This window comes from Myodes glareolus, chromosome 22 (genome assembly GCF_982192425.1).
Source record: "Myodes glareolus chromosome 22, mMyoGla1.1, whole genome shotgun sequence".
NCBI lineage: Eukaryota > Metazoa > Chordata > Mammalia > Rodentia > Cricetidae > Myodes > Myodes glareolus.
Window position 1 is genome coordinate 13,734,081 of NC_142047.1, and position 14,406 is coordinate 13,748,486.

Genomic DNA, 14,406 nt, shown 5'->3' on the forward strand with positions numbered 1-14,406 from the left:
ATTCATTGTCCCAGCCCTCAGGAGGTAGAAGCAGGCTGGTCTGAGTTGAGGCCAGCGAGGTCTACATGGTAAGTTCCAGGCCCGTCAGAGTTACATGGTGAGACTGTCACAGAAGTATTTATTTTGTGTGTGTTGGGGGAAGGGGAGGTGCATGTGGAGTTCACAGGACAGCTTTCTGGAGTTCATTTTCTTCTACCATGTCGGTCCTGTCTGGGTCAGCTTCTTGCTGCGTCCTCACCTGCTCTTTCCTCTGCATGCGAATCACTGGGGCCTCTGTTTATCTGAGCATTAACATCTGAGGTTGTGTGTGTGCGCGCGCTGTCGGCTAGAGGACAACCTCAGCTATCATTCTTCAGGACACATCCACCCGGCCCCTAACCTTTTATTTTGTGCATGTATGAGCATGTGCATATATGAGCATGTGCATGTATGAGGTGTGCATGCATGGCATGCTTGTGGATGGAGGTCAGAAGATAATTTACTGGAGTCTGAGGCTCATTCCTTTTACCCTGTGCCTTTGGTCACTGAGCCCGAACCATCCTGCAAGCCCAGGGATCTGCCTGTCTACTTCTCCAGAGCTGGAATTACTGCTACTGACCTCTCAGACATTTTATCTGTCTTTTTAAATTTGGATTCTAGGAATTGAACACATACTAATCCATACTCTTGCAAAGCAAGGGCTTCAAAGACAGTGATTTCCCTAGCCACACCATCCCTTTTGTTGAGACAGGGTCTCTACAGTTCAGGCTGGCCTGAAACTTGAGATTCTCCTGCTTCCACCTCCTATCTGCAGGCTGGTGTGTACCCTGAGCCTGGCTTAATCACAGTTTTCTGTTTCTTCGTTCAGACTACGAACATCAGGAGGGCAGAGGTCTTGTTCAGTGCTGAATCTCAGTGCCCAGCAGAGAGCACTATTTAGTGTAGATTACACAAATTGTAGAATTAATAATAGGTGCTTCTGTTGCTTCTTGGAGTAAAAAGATGGCAGTCATCCTTGCCTCCCATAGAGTGGAGGGTGACAACTGTGCTGGGAGGGAAGAAGAGGCAAGGAAGTTTGTGGAGACTGTGGGAGGCACCAAAAGGAATCACTGTTCTATTTGACATGAGGCTGCAACTAACTCATTTTGCCTGATGCCCTAAATCCTGTCCAAGGGCTCCATCCATCTTAGGAACAATCATCTCGCTCACAGAGGGCAGGAATATTTAGACAGACAACTTTCAAACTAGGCACTTTCATCCGCTTGAAGCTGAGTCCAACGACAGGAAAAACTGCTCCCGGAGCCGGTGTACGGAACACATGAGTAAAATGGCCTCTACCAGGACTGCAGGCGCTATCCTGGGTCATGTGACCAAATAGCTTCCGGTTCCAACCCCGCCCGCCCCCACCCGGGCTCTCTAGTCCCATTTCCTGGGCTCAGGCCGACCACGCGGAGAGTTTCTGCGCTTCCTAGCACTCAGAGAGGCTGTGTGATCTGAGGGCAGCCGCGGGCGCATGGAGGGGACCTCGCAGGGGGTGGCGCCCGCCGCGGCGCTGGCCGCCGTGCTCAAGCACAGCTCGGCCTTGCCTCCCGAGAGCGCCAAGGTGCAAGGTTACGACTTCAACCGCGGCGTAGATTACCAGGCACTTCTGGAGGCCTTCGGCACCACCGGCTTCCAGGCTACCAACTTTGGACGCGCGGTGCAGCAAGTCAACGCCATGGTGAGGTGCAGGGGCGGCCCCGAAGCGGGACGGGAGGGCGGGACCGCGCCACGCGGATGCGCTTGTGAGTGGCTGGGCGGGGCGGAGTCCTAGTAAATTCGACGTTCTGGGATGGGGGGAATTTGGGGTTAAAAGAAAGACATTGTAGGAGAAGCTTAAGGTCGGGAGAGCCTTGGAGTCTCTTCTCCCAGTGGAAGGGGATTTGAAAAGAAGATGTTGTATGATTCCTAAAAGGGGACAAACCCTAAGTGACAGACCTGGACCAGGAAAGCGGGGAGTAGGGTCTGCGCAGGGGTTGTGTTTTGTTTTCGAAATAGTCCAGTATCCCCGAGTACAATCAAACTCCGGAGTCCAGTCAACCTGGGTTTCCTCGACTGAGGGTTGGAGTCAGTGCAACTTTCCGGTGCCCTCATGCGCAGATTGAGAAGAAGCTGGAGCCGCTACCAGAAGATGAAGACCATCACGAAGATCTGACGCAGAGCCGCCGCCCACTCACTGGCTGCACCATTTTCTTAGGCTACACATCCAATCTCATCAGTTCGGGCATCCGGGAGACCATTCGCTACCTCGTGCAGCACAACATGGTATGGGTCGATGTTAGGTCTGTGGCCTCAACCTCCCTGGGCAAGTGGATAATAAAACTGCTGTTCATTTAAGAGACGTGAAGAGGGTTCTGAAGAGGCTCAGAAGTTAAGAGTATTTGCTGCTCTTGTGGAAGACCTGGGTTTGGTTCCCAGCACCCATGTGGTGGTTCACAGATGTCTGTAACTCCATTTCCAGGGATGCATGCAAAACACTGGTACACATAAAAAATAATAATTTTAAAAAAGGATGCGAGGAGATGGATTTTGTTTTTGAACATGCTGGCAGTTCTTATTCCTTAGCCTCTTGAGTGCTGGGATCACAGGAGTGTGCCACATTTTCTGGCTACAGGTCTGCTTTAAGCAGAGGAACAGACTTGTTTTGTTGCATGCTTGTGTCTGAATGAGCACAGGCTGAAGTCAGGAGTGCGGCTTAGAAGGAGGTGAGCCTTGTTTTCTGTGCCTGTAGGTGGATGTGTTGGTGACGACTGCTGGAGGCGTGGAAGAAGATATCATCAAGTGCCTGGCACCCACTTACCTTGGCGAGTTCAGCCTCAGTGGGAAGGAGCTCCGGGAGAATGGTATCAACAGGTGGGGCCCTGAGTAGCCGTGGGGCAGGGGACCTGGGCCGAGGGTCTTGGTGACTGATGCCCATGTGCTTCCCATCCCCAGGATTGGGAACCTGCTGGTGCCCAACGATAATTATTGCAAGTTTGAGGACTGGCTCATGCCCATTCTGGACCAGATGGTGCTGGAACAGAACACAGAGGTAGGGCTGGAAGGGTTCAGGAGGACCTGGTTAGTGGAGTCAGAAGACGTCTGGGGCTAATACTGATGTTCTTCCTTTAGGGTGTGAAGTGGACACCGTCCAAGATGATCTCCCGACTTGGAAAGGAGATCAACAACCCAGAGTCTGTGTATTATTGGGCTTATAAGGTGGGTTGCTGGGGACGAATTTCCTAGGCTTTGGCATGCGCTGACTTGTTTTGTCTTTGCAGCTACCTGGGAGTCTCTATAATTATTATTCTTAGTCTTCCCAGACTTAGATGAGGCATGTCAAACCCCGAGAGGCTAGGTAATCTGTTGAATGAAGGGCTCTAGTTCCTAGCCATGCCCTACACTATTGGGGCTACTTAGCTGTAGTGCCTAAGAACTCAGTGGGGCCGGACCCAGGGTACTATGATGCTCCTAGAGACAGTGGCACTTACGAGTCCGGAAAATGATGAACCACTGCTCGGTGTGCCAGACACCTACTTAGAGATGTGTATGGTTTCCCTCTCATCTGCTTCATGTTCGCCAGAGAAATAAGCAGCCTGTTCAGGGAGGGAGGGAGGATGCCACTGGCTTGGGGACCAGAGTTTTTCTGGGCTCTGAGCTGTAGCTGCTAACTGGACCTGTCTCCACACCAGAACCACATTCCTGTGCTGAGCCCTGCGCTCACAGATGGCTCATTGGGTGACATGATCTTCTTCCATTCCTACAAAAACCCAGGCTTAGTTTTGGACATCGTTGAAGGTGAGGTGCACAGGCCCTGGGAGAAGAGGGAGGAGGGCGCACTGAGGCCAGTGCCTGACCTCAGCCCTCCCTCTCAGACCTACGACTCATCAACATGCAGGCCATTTTCGCCAAGCGCTCCGGAATGATCATCCTGGGTGGAGGTATGGTCAAGCACCACATCGCCAATGCTAACCTCATGGTGAGTGGGGTGGCCCTTGACAGGTGTCTCTGTTGTAGACATAAATGTGCCAGGTGTGGACTACAGCAGTGGACTGCATGGATTGGAATCCCTTCCTCTGTGGAGTTAGGTTGGAGTGAAACAGTCAGACAGCAAGAAGTGACGTGCATCTTATGTGTGGCAATAAGTAACGTCAGTCAGGCAAGGTGACTGTAGTCCCAGCTACTTGGTAGACTGAGGCAGGGAGATGGCTTGTACACAGTTGAGGGCTAACCTGGAATACTATAATGTGAAAGGAATGCTGTTTAATAAAGGGAGGGTTGGAAGAGGCTTCTGGGAAATGTGACCGTGAGCAGATATTTTCTAGAGGTGCTTCCCACAGGCCTTATGGTTATGCTATGGGAAGAACATTCCCATTGGGTGACTAGCCAGTGCAAAGGCCCTGAGGCACCTGAAGTAGCCAAGTAACAATTGATAGTGGAGCGGCAAAGACCTGGAGGTTACACCGCAGAACTAGCAGGGCCTGTGAACCGTGTTATGTGAGGCTGGTGACACCAGGACTCAGGAGTGTGCAGAGACCTCTGGTGGTTCTGAGGCAGAGCAGTGCTGTGGGAACAGGTTTGCTTTTCTGTAGATGGTTGGTTGCAGCAGTAGCTACTGCTGAGCGTAGTGTGTTGACTACAACTTGGCGGTCCTCTGTGTTTTTTCTTTGAGACTGGCCTCCTTGTTGCCTAGGCGGTCTTGACTCCCTTGGATCAAGGATCCTCTTGCCTTGCCCTGCCTAGTAGCTGGAACCACAAGCCCATGTCAGTACAGCTGGCTTGAATGTCCTTAACCAAAATGCTTGGTAACACCAGTGTATTGGATTAGTGTTTTGTTTTTTATATTTAAAATTTGAGATATTTACATTCATATTGTGGAGCAGAAACCTAGAAAGAAATCATGTCCAGAATTTAAATGTGAATGAATATAACTTGAAGGTAATTTCATACTCTATTTTTAAAAATGGTGTTATTTTTAATTATGTGTATACATGTGTGCCTATGTGCACCTATGAGTAAAGTGTAGGTGCCCATGAGAGTCCACAGGAGGGACTGGATCATCTGGAGCTGAGTTACTTATGGTTGTGAGCCACCAGGCATGAATATGGGAATTGAATTCAGGTCCTGTCAGAGCATGAAATGCCCTACTTGCTGAGCCATCTCTCCAGCCCTGTACAGACAGTATTCTTACTTTGCCTGTAGCTAACTGACACATGGGTCTCAGAAGTGGTACATTTTGGCTTTGGGGGAAGAGCTTGTATGCATGCAGAGGTGGTTGTGTTGTGAACATGGACCATCTCACCTGCACAGTCACTTCAGGCACTGATGATGGCCCTTCCTAGAAGCTCTCAAGGCCTTCCTGTGTCATACCCCAGCCTTCTCCCTGGCTCTGCCTTCTGACCAGGCTCTCCTCTGCCCACAGCGGAATGGGGCTGACTATGCTGTCTATATCAACACAGCCCAGGAGTTTGATGGTTCAGACTCAGGAGCCCGGCCAGACGAGGCTGTCTCTTGGGGCAAGATCCGGATGGATGCTCAGCCAGTAAAGGTAGAAGCTGGCTGCCTAGGGGGGGTCCATGGGCTGTGGCCATGGATCCGATGGCTCACACAGGTTCTCTGCAGGTCTATGCTGATGCTTCTCTGGTCTTCCCCCTGCTGGTCGCTAAGACATTTGCCCAAAAGGCAGATGCCTTCATAACTGAGAAGAATGAGGACTAAGAAGATTGGTGAAGATTGGGGGTATTTGCTATTCCTTTATTTATTAACTTTATAAACCAGCCCCTCCCTGAGCCCACCCACTCCTTGATCAGCAGCATCTCCAGAATAAACAGTCTTTGTTAGGTCTTGTGACTTGGTCTGGGTCCTTTGGCTTGGTGTCAGATCCCCAAGCCTCAGCCTGCTCCACCCTCTGCCTCAAAGGTCTCTTCTCGCCAGTATTGGATGCTGCCCCCCATGGCTGTCAGCAGGCAGGGTTCCGTGGGATGGTAAGCCAATGATTGTACCACACTAGAACCCACGGGCAGGGCCAGTGCCAGGGCACCCTAAGGAATGAATGTTGGGGAGCAATTACTAGTGATCAGGCTGTCTCCTTGAGATCTAGCCTGAAGTCTTCAGTCACCTTTTCCCTGACTTCTTTTGGTGGTGCTGAGAATGCTAGGCAAATCTTGCCACTGAGCCACACTCTTAGTCTGGAGGCTCCTAACCTTGGACATAGAAAGGCCCTGGCCTTGTGACCCCCACTTTACTGTTTGTTCCTAGTCTGAGTGTTCCTGGTACCTTGGGGGGTGCTAGAGATTTGAGGCTTGCACATGCTAGGCAAGTGCTTAACATTGTTCCACCACCGGCCTATAATGGCTTCTCAAACACTGTAGATGTCAGCTGGACGGTGGTGGCGCACGCCTTTTAATACCAGCACTCAGGAAGCATAGGCAGGTGGATCTCCTGAGTTTGAGGCCAGCCTGGTCTACAGAGCTAGTTCCAGGACAGCTAGGGCTGTTACACAGAGAAACCTTGTCTCAAAAAACAAAAACAAAACAGTACAGATGTCGGGCCAAAGTGTACCATTCTGGAGCTCCACTCCAAGTGCTAAGTATCTTGGAAGTCTCTTTTACCACGCTCACTTACCTTCCTTTAAATTTTTTTCTTTTTTTTTCTTTTCTTTTTTTTTTTTTTGCTGGGCAATGGTGGCACACACCTTTAATTCCAGCCCTTGGGAGGCAGAGGCAGGCAGATCTTTGTGAGTTCGAGGCCAGCCTGATCTACAGAGTGAGCTCCAGGACTGGCTCTATAGCTCCTGAGAAACCCTGTCTTGAAAACCAAGACAAAATTGTTATTATTTTTACAAAAGGCTCTATAATCCAGGCTGACCTCAAACTTTCAGCAACCCCCCCCCCCCCCCAGGGTTTCTCTGTATAACAGTTTTGGCTATACTTTGTAGACCAGGCTGACCTTGAACTCAGAGATCCCTCTGCCTCTGGCTCCTGAGTGCAGGAATTAAAGGCATGTGCCACCACCGCCTGGCTCAGCAAACTCCTTCTTTATTTGCAATACAGTGCTGAGATAATAGGCTTGGAACTCAGTGTCTTCCTGCCATAGCTGCCCCACTGACTGGGATAACACACGTACTACATGCCCAACCTTCACTTTCCTTTCAGGGGACGCTCGGCACATGTTCTACTCTCATAGCCACCACTTGCTTCAGGCACGTCTTGTTCTGAGTTTCACTGTTCCCTGACATTCTGGGTACTAACAGGCCTACTTGGCAGACCCAGCGATTGTCGTTTCTCTTGCCACCCCGTAGTTATGATACTATAGCTTGTAACCTAGTACTTTGTACCTTAACAATATTCTTTTGTGTGCCTTTCAAGGTGAATTTTCATCAAGAGAAGTTGACAGACCATCCTTAGTTCCCAAAGCAAGAGCTGGTCCCAAGGATCCCCTAGTTTATCCAGTCCTTTTACCGAGCTTAATTCTGTTGGCTGGCCCCAGCACTGACACCTCCTTTCTGAAGGCCCTAGAAGCTTGACCTCATTAAGCCAGTGGTCCATCTCCCACCTGGGACATGCCAGGATCTGGGGTTTAAAGCCTTATGGAACCCACATGCAGACAAGGGTTTCTGGGTGATGTAAGCCCAGGTTCGGTGGCTGGCACTGGCTCCTCGCACTTGGGTTTGCTTTAGTAGCTCAGCCTGGCGTTTACAGCCCTGTCTGACCTGGAACCAGCTACTGCCACCACCTTCTCCAGGTCCTTTAGCATATGCTGTTTCCCTTCTTAAAATATGCTTCCTGCTTTTCCTTCCTTCCAGTTCCAGCTTGGGAAGCTGAGGCAGGATGAATCAGAATCAGTCACACTCCCACGTCTACCCCCCTCCCACAGGTCCCAGCTCAAATACCCAACATTATTGCTCTTTTTAGGCCTGGAAGTGGTTGAGGTAAACACACAGCTGATACCCTGGCAAGGAGTGAAAGGGAAGGCTTACCTCTACCAGGTCCCAGAAGAACACCTTCCCATCCTCAGAGCAGCTGACCACGTGTGTGTCACGCTCACTCAGGCAGCAGTCCAGCTTGTACTGCTGGTTCTTATGGCCAACATACCTAGCAGTGAGGGTGGGTAGAATCAGGCTTGTTCCTCTTAGCCTCAGAAGGAGGGGGAGGGGAGGCCAACCGTGGAGACTCACTCGCCCAGCAGCTCCCCTGTGTCTTTATCTAGAAGCCGCAAAGTAGAGTCCAGACTGGACATCAGAGTGCACTGCCCATCGCGGCTGAAGCAGGTGCAGGTGATGGGGCCTGGGAGAGAGCGTGACAGGCAGGTGAATCCGGGTACTCTTGCCTGCCCCATCATCTGCCTTGACTGTCCCACTGGGACCCAGGGCCACACTCACTGCCCACGTAGTCTGAGAAGAGCTGCCCCATTCTTAGGTCATAGCGCCTCACTCGGCCATCCACGGAGCTGCAAGAAAAGGTAGATCCAGCCTGAAGCATTGCAGTCTTCTACTCCAGGGCAGCCCGTGCCCCTATGCATTCCTGGGCATCTAGAAAAGTTTGAGTAAGGAAAAGATGCTCTTTTGCTTTGTGACTCAGGTCCAGGGGACAACTTGGTCCCACTCAAAAACCAAGCCCTCTTTTCCAAATCCCCAGAACTCTCCAGATCCTGATTGGCACAACAGTCAACCATACCTGTCTCTGGGTTCTACATCTACACATTTGACCAACTGCAGAACTGTATTTTATAAGGTTATCATTTTCTCAAGACAGAGTTTCTCTGTCTAGCCCTGGATGTCCTGGAACTCGCTCTGTAGGCCAGGCTGGCCTTGTGTCACACACAAGACCCTGAGTTCCATCCTAGCACAGCAAACAAACAAACCAGAATCCTGTATCAGAATGTGCAGACTCTGCACGCTATTTTATAGAGGGCCGGAACAGCAATCAGCCTACTACAGTTACCAAAGCAACTGTGTTCTCGGGGTGTAACTCCTTACCCCTCCTGCTCCACTGCCATCCTATTACATGGATGAAGGTTTTGCCGGTAATCTTACATTCTTAATGCTGAAACCCACCAAGCAGCTTTCATCCCTTTTTTGAGACAGGAACTCAGTCCTGGATGGTCTCCTTTCACTGTGCTAAGGCTGTCCTTGAACTAAAGGATTACAGGTGTCCTACCACACTTGGCTCACTGGGAAACTTTGAGAGCACAGCCACTTCCATACCAGTATTTCCCTCAAAGAAACATGGCTTTTCACTACTCTCAGAAAAATAAATGTTCAAATGCCTCCTGCAGCCCTTTGGACCCAGTTCTTTCCATTCCTTCAGCCTCTCCTGCCTGGCCTGTTGCACAGATTCATCATCTTGGGACATGTGCTTGCCACTGGCTTGCCACTAGGTGGCTCTTACCCACCCATGGTTGCTCACTCCAGGCCTTTACTATGAACAATCTTACCACTTCTGCCATCTAAAGATGCTGTCTCATAACTTCTTGCCCTTGCTGCAATTAGATTAGTCACATTTCTGCTTTCATGCATTCATTCATTCATTCAGTTATTTGGTTTTTGAGGAAGGGTTTCTCTGTGTAGGCCTGACTGTCCTGGAATTTGTTCTGTAGACCAGGCTGGTGTCAGGTCTACCTGCCTCTTCCTCCTAGTACTGGGATCAAAGGTGTGTGCCACCACTGCTCAGCTCTAAAAAGGCTGGCATTTAACTCTTGGTCCCCTGCCCTCACCTTTTCACTGCTGAGGAGATGGATGTCCCCACACCTGCCACAGCTGGCACTTTGTAACTTTTGTTTTTTTGAGACAGGGTCTTTGTGAAGCCCTTGCTGGCCTAGAACTTGTTATATAGAACAGATTGAGCTGGAACTCAGAAATCCACCTGTCTCTACCTCCTAAGTACTGGGATTAAAGGCATGTGTCACCATGCCTGGCTCATGGTTGCATTTATATATATTTTTATGAAATTTTTTGAATTATTTTTATCTCATATGTATGAATGTTGTCTGCATGTATGTATGTATGTATGTACATCATGTGTGTTGGTTTGCTGTTGAGGGCAAAATAGGCTGTCAGATTGCCTTAGAACTGGAGTTTCAGCTGGATGTGTGCCACTATGTAGATGTGGGAAATCAAACTGGTTTTCTGCAAAAGCAACAAGTACCCTAAAGCACTGAACAATCCTTCCAGCCCCCACGGCTACATTTATCGACTGTCCTAGGCAGCAGTACTGGGAGCTGTAGCTCTTTCACTGGAAGAGCCTGCACAGTTCTCCCAGTAAGCAGCCTGTGCCGAACAAGGGAGGTAAGAAAGTAGGTAACAGCAGCAGCGGAACAGGAAGATGAAAGTAGCCAACCAGGCGTAGCCCAGCGGAGATACAAAGTGTGCACTGGAACAACGTGGAGCCAACCACAACAAAGTTCTATATCGCCAAACTGAAGCTAAATGATCTCTTTAAGCTGGGGAGAGGGCCCACCCGGGAAAAAGCAAGACTGATGATCTAAGTTTGATCTCTGGAACCCACATAATAGCTGGACAAGGTAGCGGGCATCTAAAATTCTAGCACTCTTATTGGGGAAATGGGAGGTGAGACAGAAGAATCTTCTTGTAAAGTCAAGGGCCAGCTAGCTTGGAGTACACAGTATGGCAGAAACAGCAAGAAAGATCCCTGTCTCAACACACTGAAGGAGAGAACTGACTCCTTGTCCTCTGACCTCCACACATGGCTGCGCGCATGTGCAAACACACTCACACACTCAACTTTTTTCTTTTGTTTTTTTGAGACGGTTTCTCTGTAGCTTTGGAGCCTGTCCTGGAGCTAGCTCTTGTAGACCAGGCTGACCTCGAACTCACAGAGATCCGCCTGCCTCTGCCTCCCAAGTGCTGGGATTAAAGGCGTGTGTCACCACCACCCGGCTCAACTTTTTTTTTTTAAAAAAGCCAAGGCAATGGTGGCACATGCCTGTAACTCCAGCTCTAGAGGACCTTAATGCCTCTGACCTGCTGATACCCCCCAGTATTACTACCCCATACAGATGTGCAAACACTATTGTTTAAGTTTCTTGTGTGTGTTTGTATTTTGTCTGCATATATGTTTGTGTGTCATGTGCATGCTGGTGCCTATACAGACTAGAAAAGGGTAGCAGATCCTTTGGAACCTAAGTCATCATATAGGTGCTGGGAACTGAACCTAGGTTTTTTTTTGGAAGAGCAGCCAGTGCTTTTAACTATGGATCCATCTTTCCATACCCCATGGTTTTTGGGCTACTTATTTTGACTTACAGAACGAAATATCAGAGCTGGACCAGGCTTTGAGGTGCAGCGCTCAGGAGGCATAGCTGGGAACATTGCCACAAGGCCAGCCTGGTCTATATAGCGAGTTCCAGGACAGAATGACCCTGTCTCAAAAACAAAACAGATCTAGGCTGGGGTTCAGCATGGTGTTTTTTTTTTTTTTAAAGGATTTTTTTTCCACATAGCCTTGGCCATCCTGGAACTCAACTATGTGAACTAAGCTGGCCTCAAACTCAGAGATCCAAATGCCTCTGCGTCCTGAGTGCTGGGATTAAAGGGCTTTGCCACCATGTGTCATGGCTCACTCTCATCAGTTCAACACTTGGGAGGTGAAGGCAAGAGGGTTAGGAACTGAAGGCCACCCTGGGTTACATAAGATCCTGTCTCAAAAACACAGTGTCCACTATGATCTCCAGTGGCACCAGGGCAGGAGTAAGCTCCTGGACCGACTCACCCTGCCAGGATTTCATGGTCTGACACCTTTACACTGGATATGCCATCTCTGGCTTCATCTAGCGTCTGCACTGGCTCAGGCTTCCGAGAACGGCAGTCCCAGCATCGGATACTGGAATCGATAGAACCTATAAGGCCAACATGAAAGTGAGGTCAGGTTTGAGTCTCTGGGCAGCAACTGGTTTCTTGCTGTCTAGGCCCTAGACTCACCAGACAGGATGACTGTGGCCTCTTCGTTAAACTGAACGGTGTTCACCTTCTGGGAAACAGGAATTACTACTTTAGAGGAGGGGTGTTTGGAAGATTGGGATAAAGGAGAGACTCCAGGTGCATGTTAGAGCAAGGACACACGCTATTGGTAGGGAGGGTGAAAAGACCTTGGAGAAACTGCATGGGTGTAGGTGATGGGCACGTGGGGAAGACTGTCGTGGAAGGATCTTCCTCGTACCACCTAGGCGCTAATATGGATCTCCACATGTTAATGAGGGTCTTCTGGCTTGTACTCACTCCAGCGTGGCCCCGAAATTTGCGCACGACCTGCCCAGTTGCCACATCCCACAGCACCACCGTCTTGTCTCCGCCACCAGAGCAGAGATGGCTGTTGTCAAAGGAACTGGTGGGCAGGAAAGGGAAGGTCAATATCCACTTAGGATCCTAGCCTCTGCACTCCTTATCCCAGGCTGGCCCCGGACTCACCCGGCCGCATCCAGCACTTCGTAGCCGTGGCCGCTGTACGTCCGCAGCAGCGTCCCACGCAGCGGGTTCCACAGCTTTAGGGTTTTATCGCTGCCACACGTCAGGCAGTAGTTGCCATCCACTGGAGAACAGCAGGAGGGGGTTACGGGACCTCCGGGCCTCAGGAGGCGGGAGGCCCAGGATGAAGGCGAGGACGCTTACCATTAAATCGCACGGCTCGCACCGCGCCCTGGCCACAGTCCAGGGTCTTCAACCGTTTCTGCGGCAGCTCCGGGGCCCGTGGCTTTGGTTCAGGAAAAGCCATATTTCAAGCACATTAGACTGTTACCCGCATTGCTGCTGTCTGTATTGAGACTGCCTTGCTTCCAGGCTTTCAAAAGCCCTTGATTGGGTGTAACCTTATTATTGTCCCCCAGGATCTATTTCCTGCCTGGCACTTCCGTGTTCAGATTTTCATCGCGTTAATGATAGTGTTGGGAATACTGAAGCTTCCTTTCAGTTTTTTTCCATACTGCCTACGTTTCAGGAACGATCCTGGCCTTTTTTTATTCTCCATTCTCGGGCTAAGAGCTGTCCTGGGAGCACAAGCGCTAGGCTACTGGTGTTACTCTAAAAGCCACCCTTCATTCTCACGCCGGAAGCTGCTGGTCTAGCAGTGAAAGAGGCACGACGTGGTCTTCAGTTCGCTATGTCCACCAACAATATGTCCGACCCACGGAGACCCAACAAAGTGCTGAGGTGAGCAGTTCAGCAAGTCATGGCAAGGCATCTTTGGTTGTGGCCGTGGGTCCAGGCCAAGTTGTCAGCCCAGTTGGGACTTGATCGCTCCTGACCCTTGAACATGTCGCAGGTATAAGCCTCCGCCGAGCGAGTGCAACCCAGCTTTGGACGACCCGACGCCGGACTACATGAATCTCCTCGGCATGATCTTTAGCATGTGCGGCCTCATGCTTAAGGTGGGCGGGGTTGAATTTCCCTGGGTGTCGCTCCTCCAGAGAATGAGGCCGGGGGGGCGGGTTCAGAAAGAGGCGAGTCCTCTGGCGGGTGCTGGAGGTGGGGGTGGGGGTTGTGGTCTGCGGGGAGCGGAGCTATGGTGACGCCTCCAACAAAGGGGAAGTTGGGATTGAGTCCGTAACTGAGCGGGTTTGAGGGTGGGCCTTACTTTGAGGCAATTTGCAGACGACTATGGAAAAAGGGCAGGGTCCTTAACATGTGGGAATGTGTTGGGGTCAGAGATACAACACACACACACACACACACACACACACGGGTCAGCAAGCAGCTCTGAAGGGTAGGTATTGAGGTACTTCCTGGGGACAAGGTCCAAGCTGCAGGTGGCTCCTACTTTCTGAGAATCTGGGTTGTGGGGGCTTCTTGACATACTTCTCACTGATCCAATGTCCCCACCCACCTTTCTTCAGCTGAAATGGTGTGCTTGGGTTGCCGTCTACTGTTCCTTTATCAGCTTTGCCAACTCCCGGAGCTCGGAGGACACCAAGCAGATGATGAGTAGCTTCATGTAAGGACCCTGAGCGAGGGGATGGGGCCCCATGCCTGCTCTGGAGCTGACACCTCTTTTCTGTCTCAGGCTCTCGATCTCTGCCGTGGTGATGTCCTATCTGCAGAATCCTCAGCCCATGACGCCCCCATGGTGATGTCCTGCCCACCTTCTGGCCTAGCCTTTGGCTGCTTCCAACCTACCCTTAGCTACTGTCCTTCAACTTGCCTGAGTGTTGTCTCTGGACTCCCAGCTTAATGAAGGGAAGTTGGCCCTTTCTTTGGGTCCTGCTTCTGCTTTGACAAAGGGGTAAACCCACAGACTTCCCTTTTCCCTTCCCTTCCCTGACCACTGTTATGGGAAACCCTGTTCATGTTTCTAAAAGTATTCACTTGTTTTCTTGTTGAAACCGGTTGATATAAAATTTTCCACTCTGGCTGACTTGTATTACGTCTCTTTTGTTCCTGGGGTGCTCTGCCCAGTGAAG

General features: G+C 50.5%; 3 protein-coding genes across 3 annotated transcripts; 2 read left to right on the forward strand and 1 right to left on the reverse strand.

Moving 5' to 3' along the window:
* The first annotated feature begins 1,271 nt into the window (after positions 1 to 1,271).
* Positions 1,272 to 5,840, forward strand: Dhps (deoxyhypusine synthase). The gene is made up of 9 exons (XM_048434674.3): positions 1,272 to 1,699; positions 2,119 to 2,283; positions 2,750 to 2,871; positions 2,953 to 3,049; positions 3,130 to 3,216; positions 3,690 to 3,795; positions 3,873 to 3,976; positions 5,420 to 5,545; positions 5,620 to 5,840. Exons 1-9 carry the CDS (start codon positions 1,493 to 1,495, stop codon positions 5,713 to 5,715), a joined length of 1,110 nt encoding a protein of 369 aa, XP_048290631.1. The 5' UTR covers positions 1,272 to 1,492; the 3' UTR covers positions 5,716 to 5,840.
* Wdr83 (WD repeat domain 83) lies at positions 5,738 to 12,860 on the reverse strand. Its single transcript, XM_048434676.3, has 9 exons — positions 12,623 to 12,860; positions 12,422 to 12,542; positions 12,233 to 12,338; positions 11,936 to 11,984; positions 11,727 to 11,853; positions 8,378 to 8,445; positions 8,174 to 8,282; positions 7,976 to 8,090; positions 5,738 to 6,038 (listed from the first exon to the last, which is right to left on the reverse strand). Exons 1-9 carry the CDS (start codon positions 12,723 to 12,725, stop codon positions 5,889 to 5,891), a joined length of 948 nt encoding a protein of 315 aa, XP_048290633.1. The 5' UTR covers positions 12,726 to 12,860; the 3' UTR covers positions 5,738 to 5,888.
* Positions 12,861 to 12,915: 55 nt separating this feature from the next.
* Positions 12,916 to 14,355, forward strand: Wdr83os (WD repeat domain 83 opposite strand). Its single transcript, XM_048434677.3, has 4 exons — positions 12,916 to 13,159; positions 13,272 to 13,377; positions 13,843 to 13,940; positions 14,010 to 14,355. Exons 1-4 carry the CDS (start codon positions 13,110 to 13,112, stop codon positions 14,074 to 14,076), a joined length of 321 nt encoding a protein of 106 aa, XP_048290634.1. The 5' UTR covers positions 12,916 to 13,109; the 3' UTR covers positions 14,077 to 14,355.
* Positions 14,356 to 14,406: the final 51 nt, after the last annotated feature.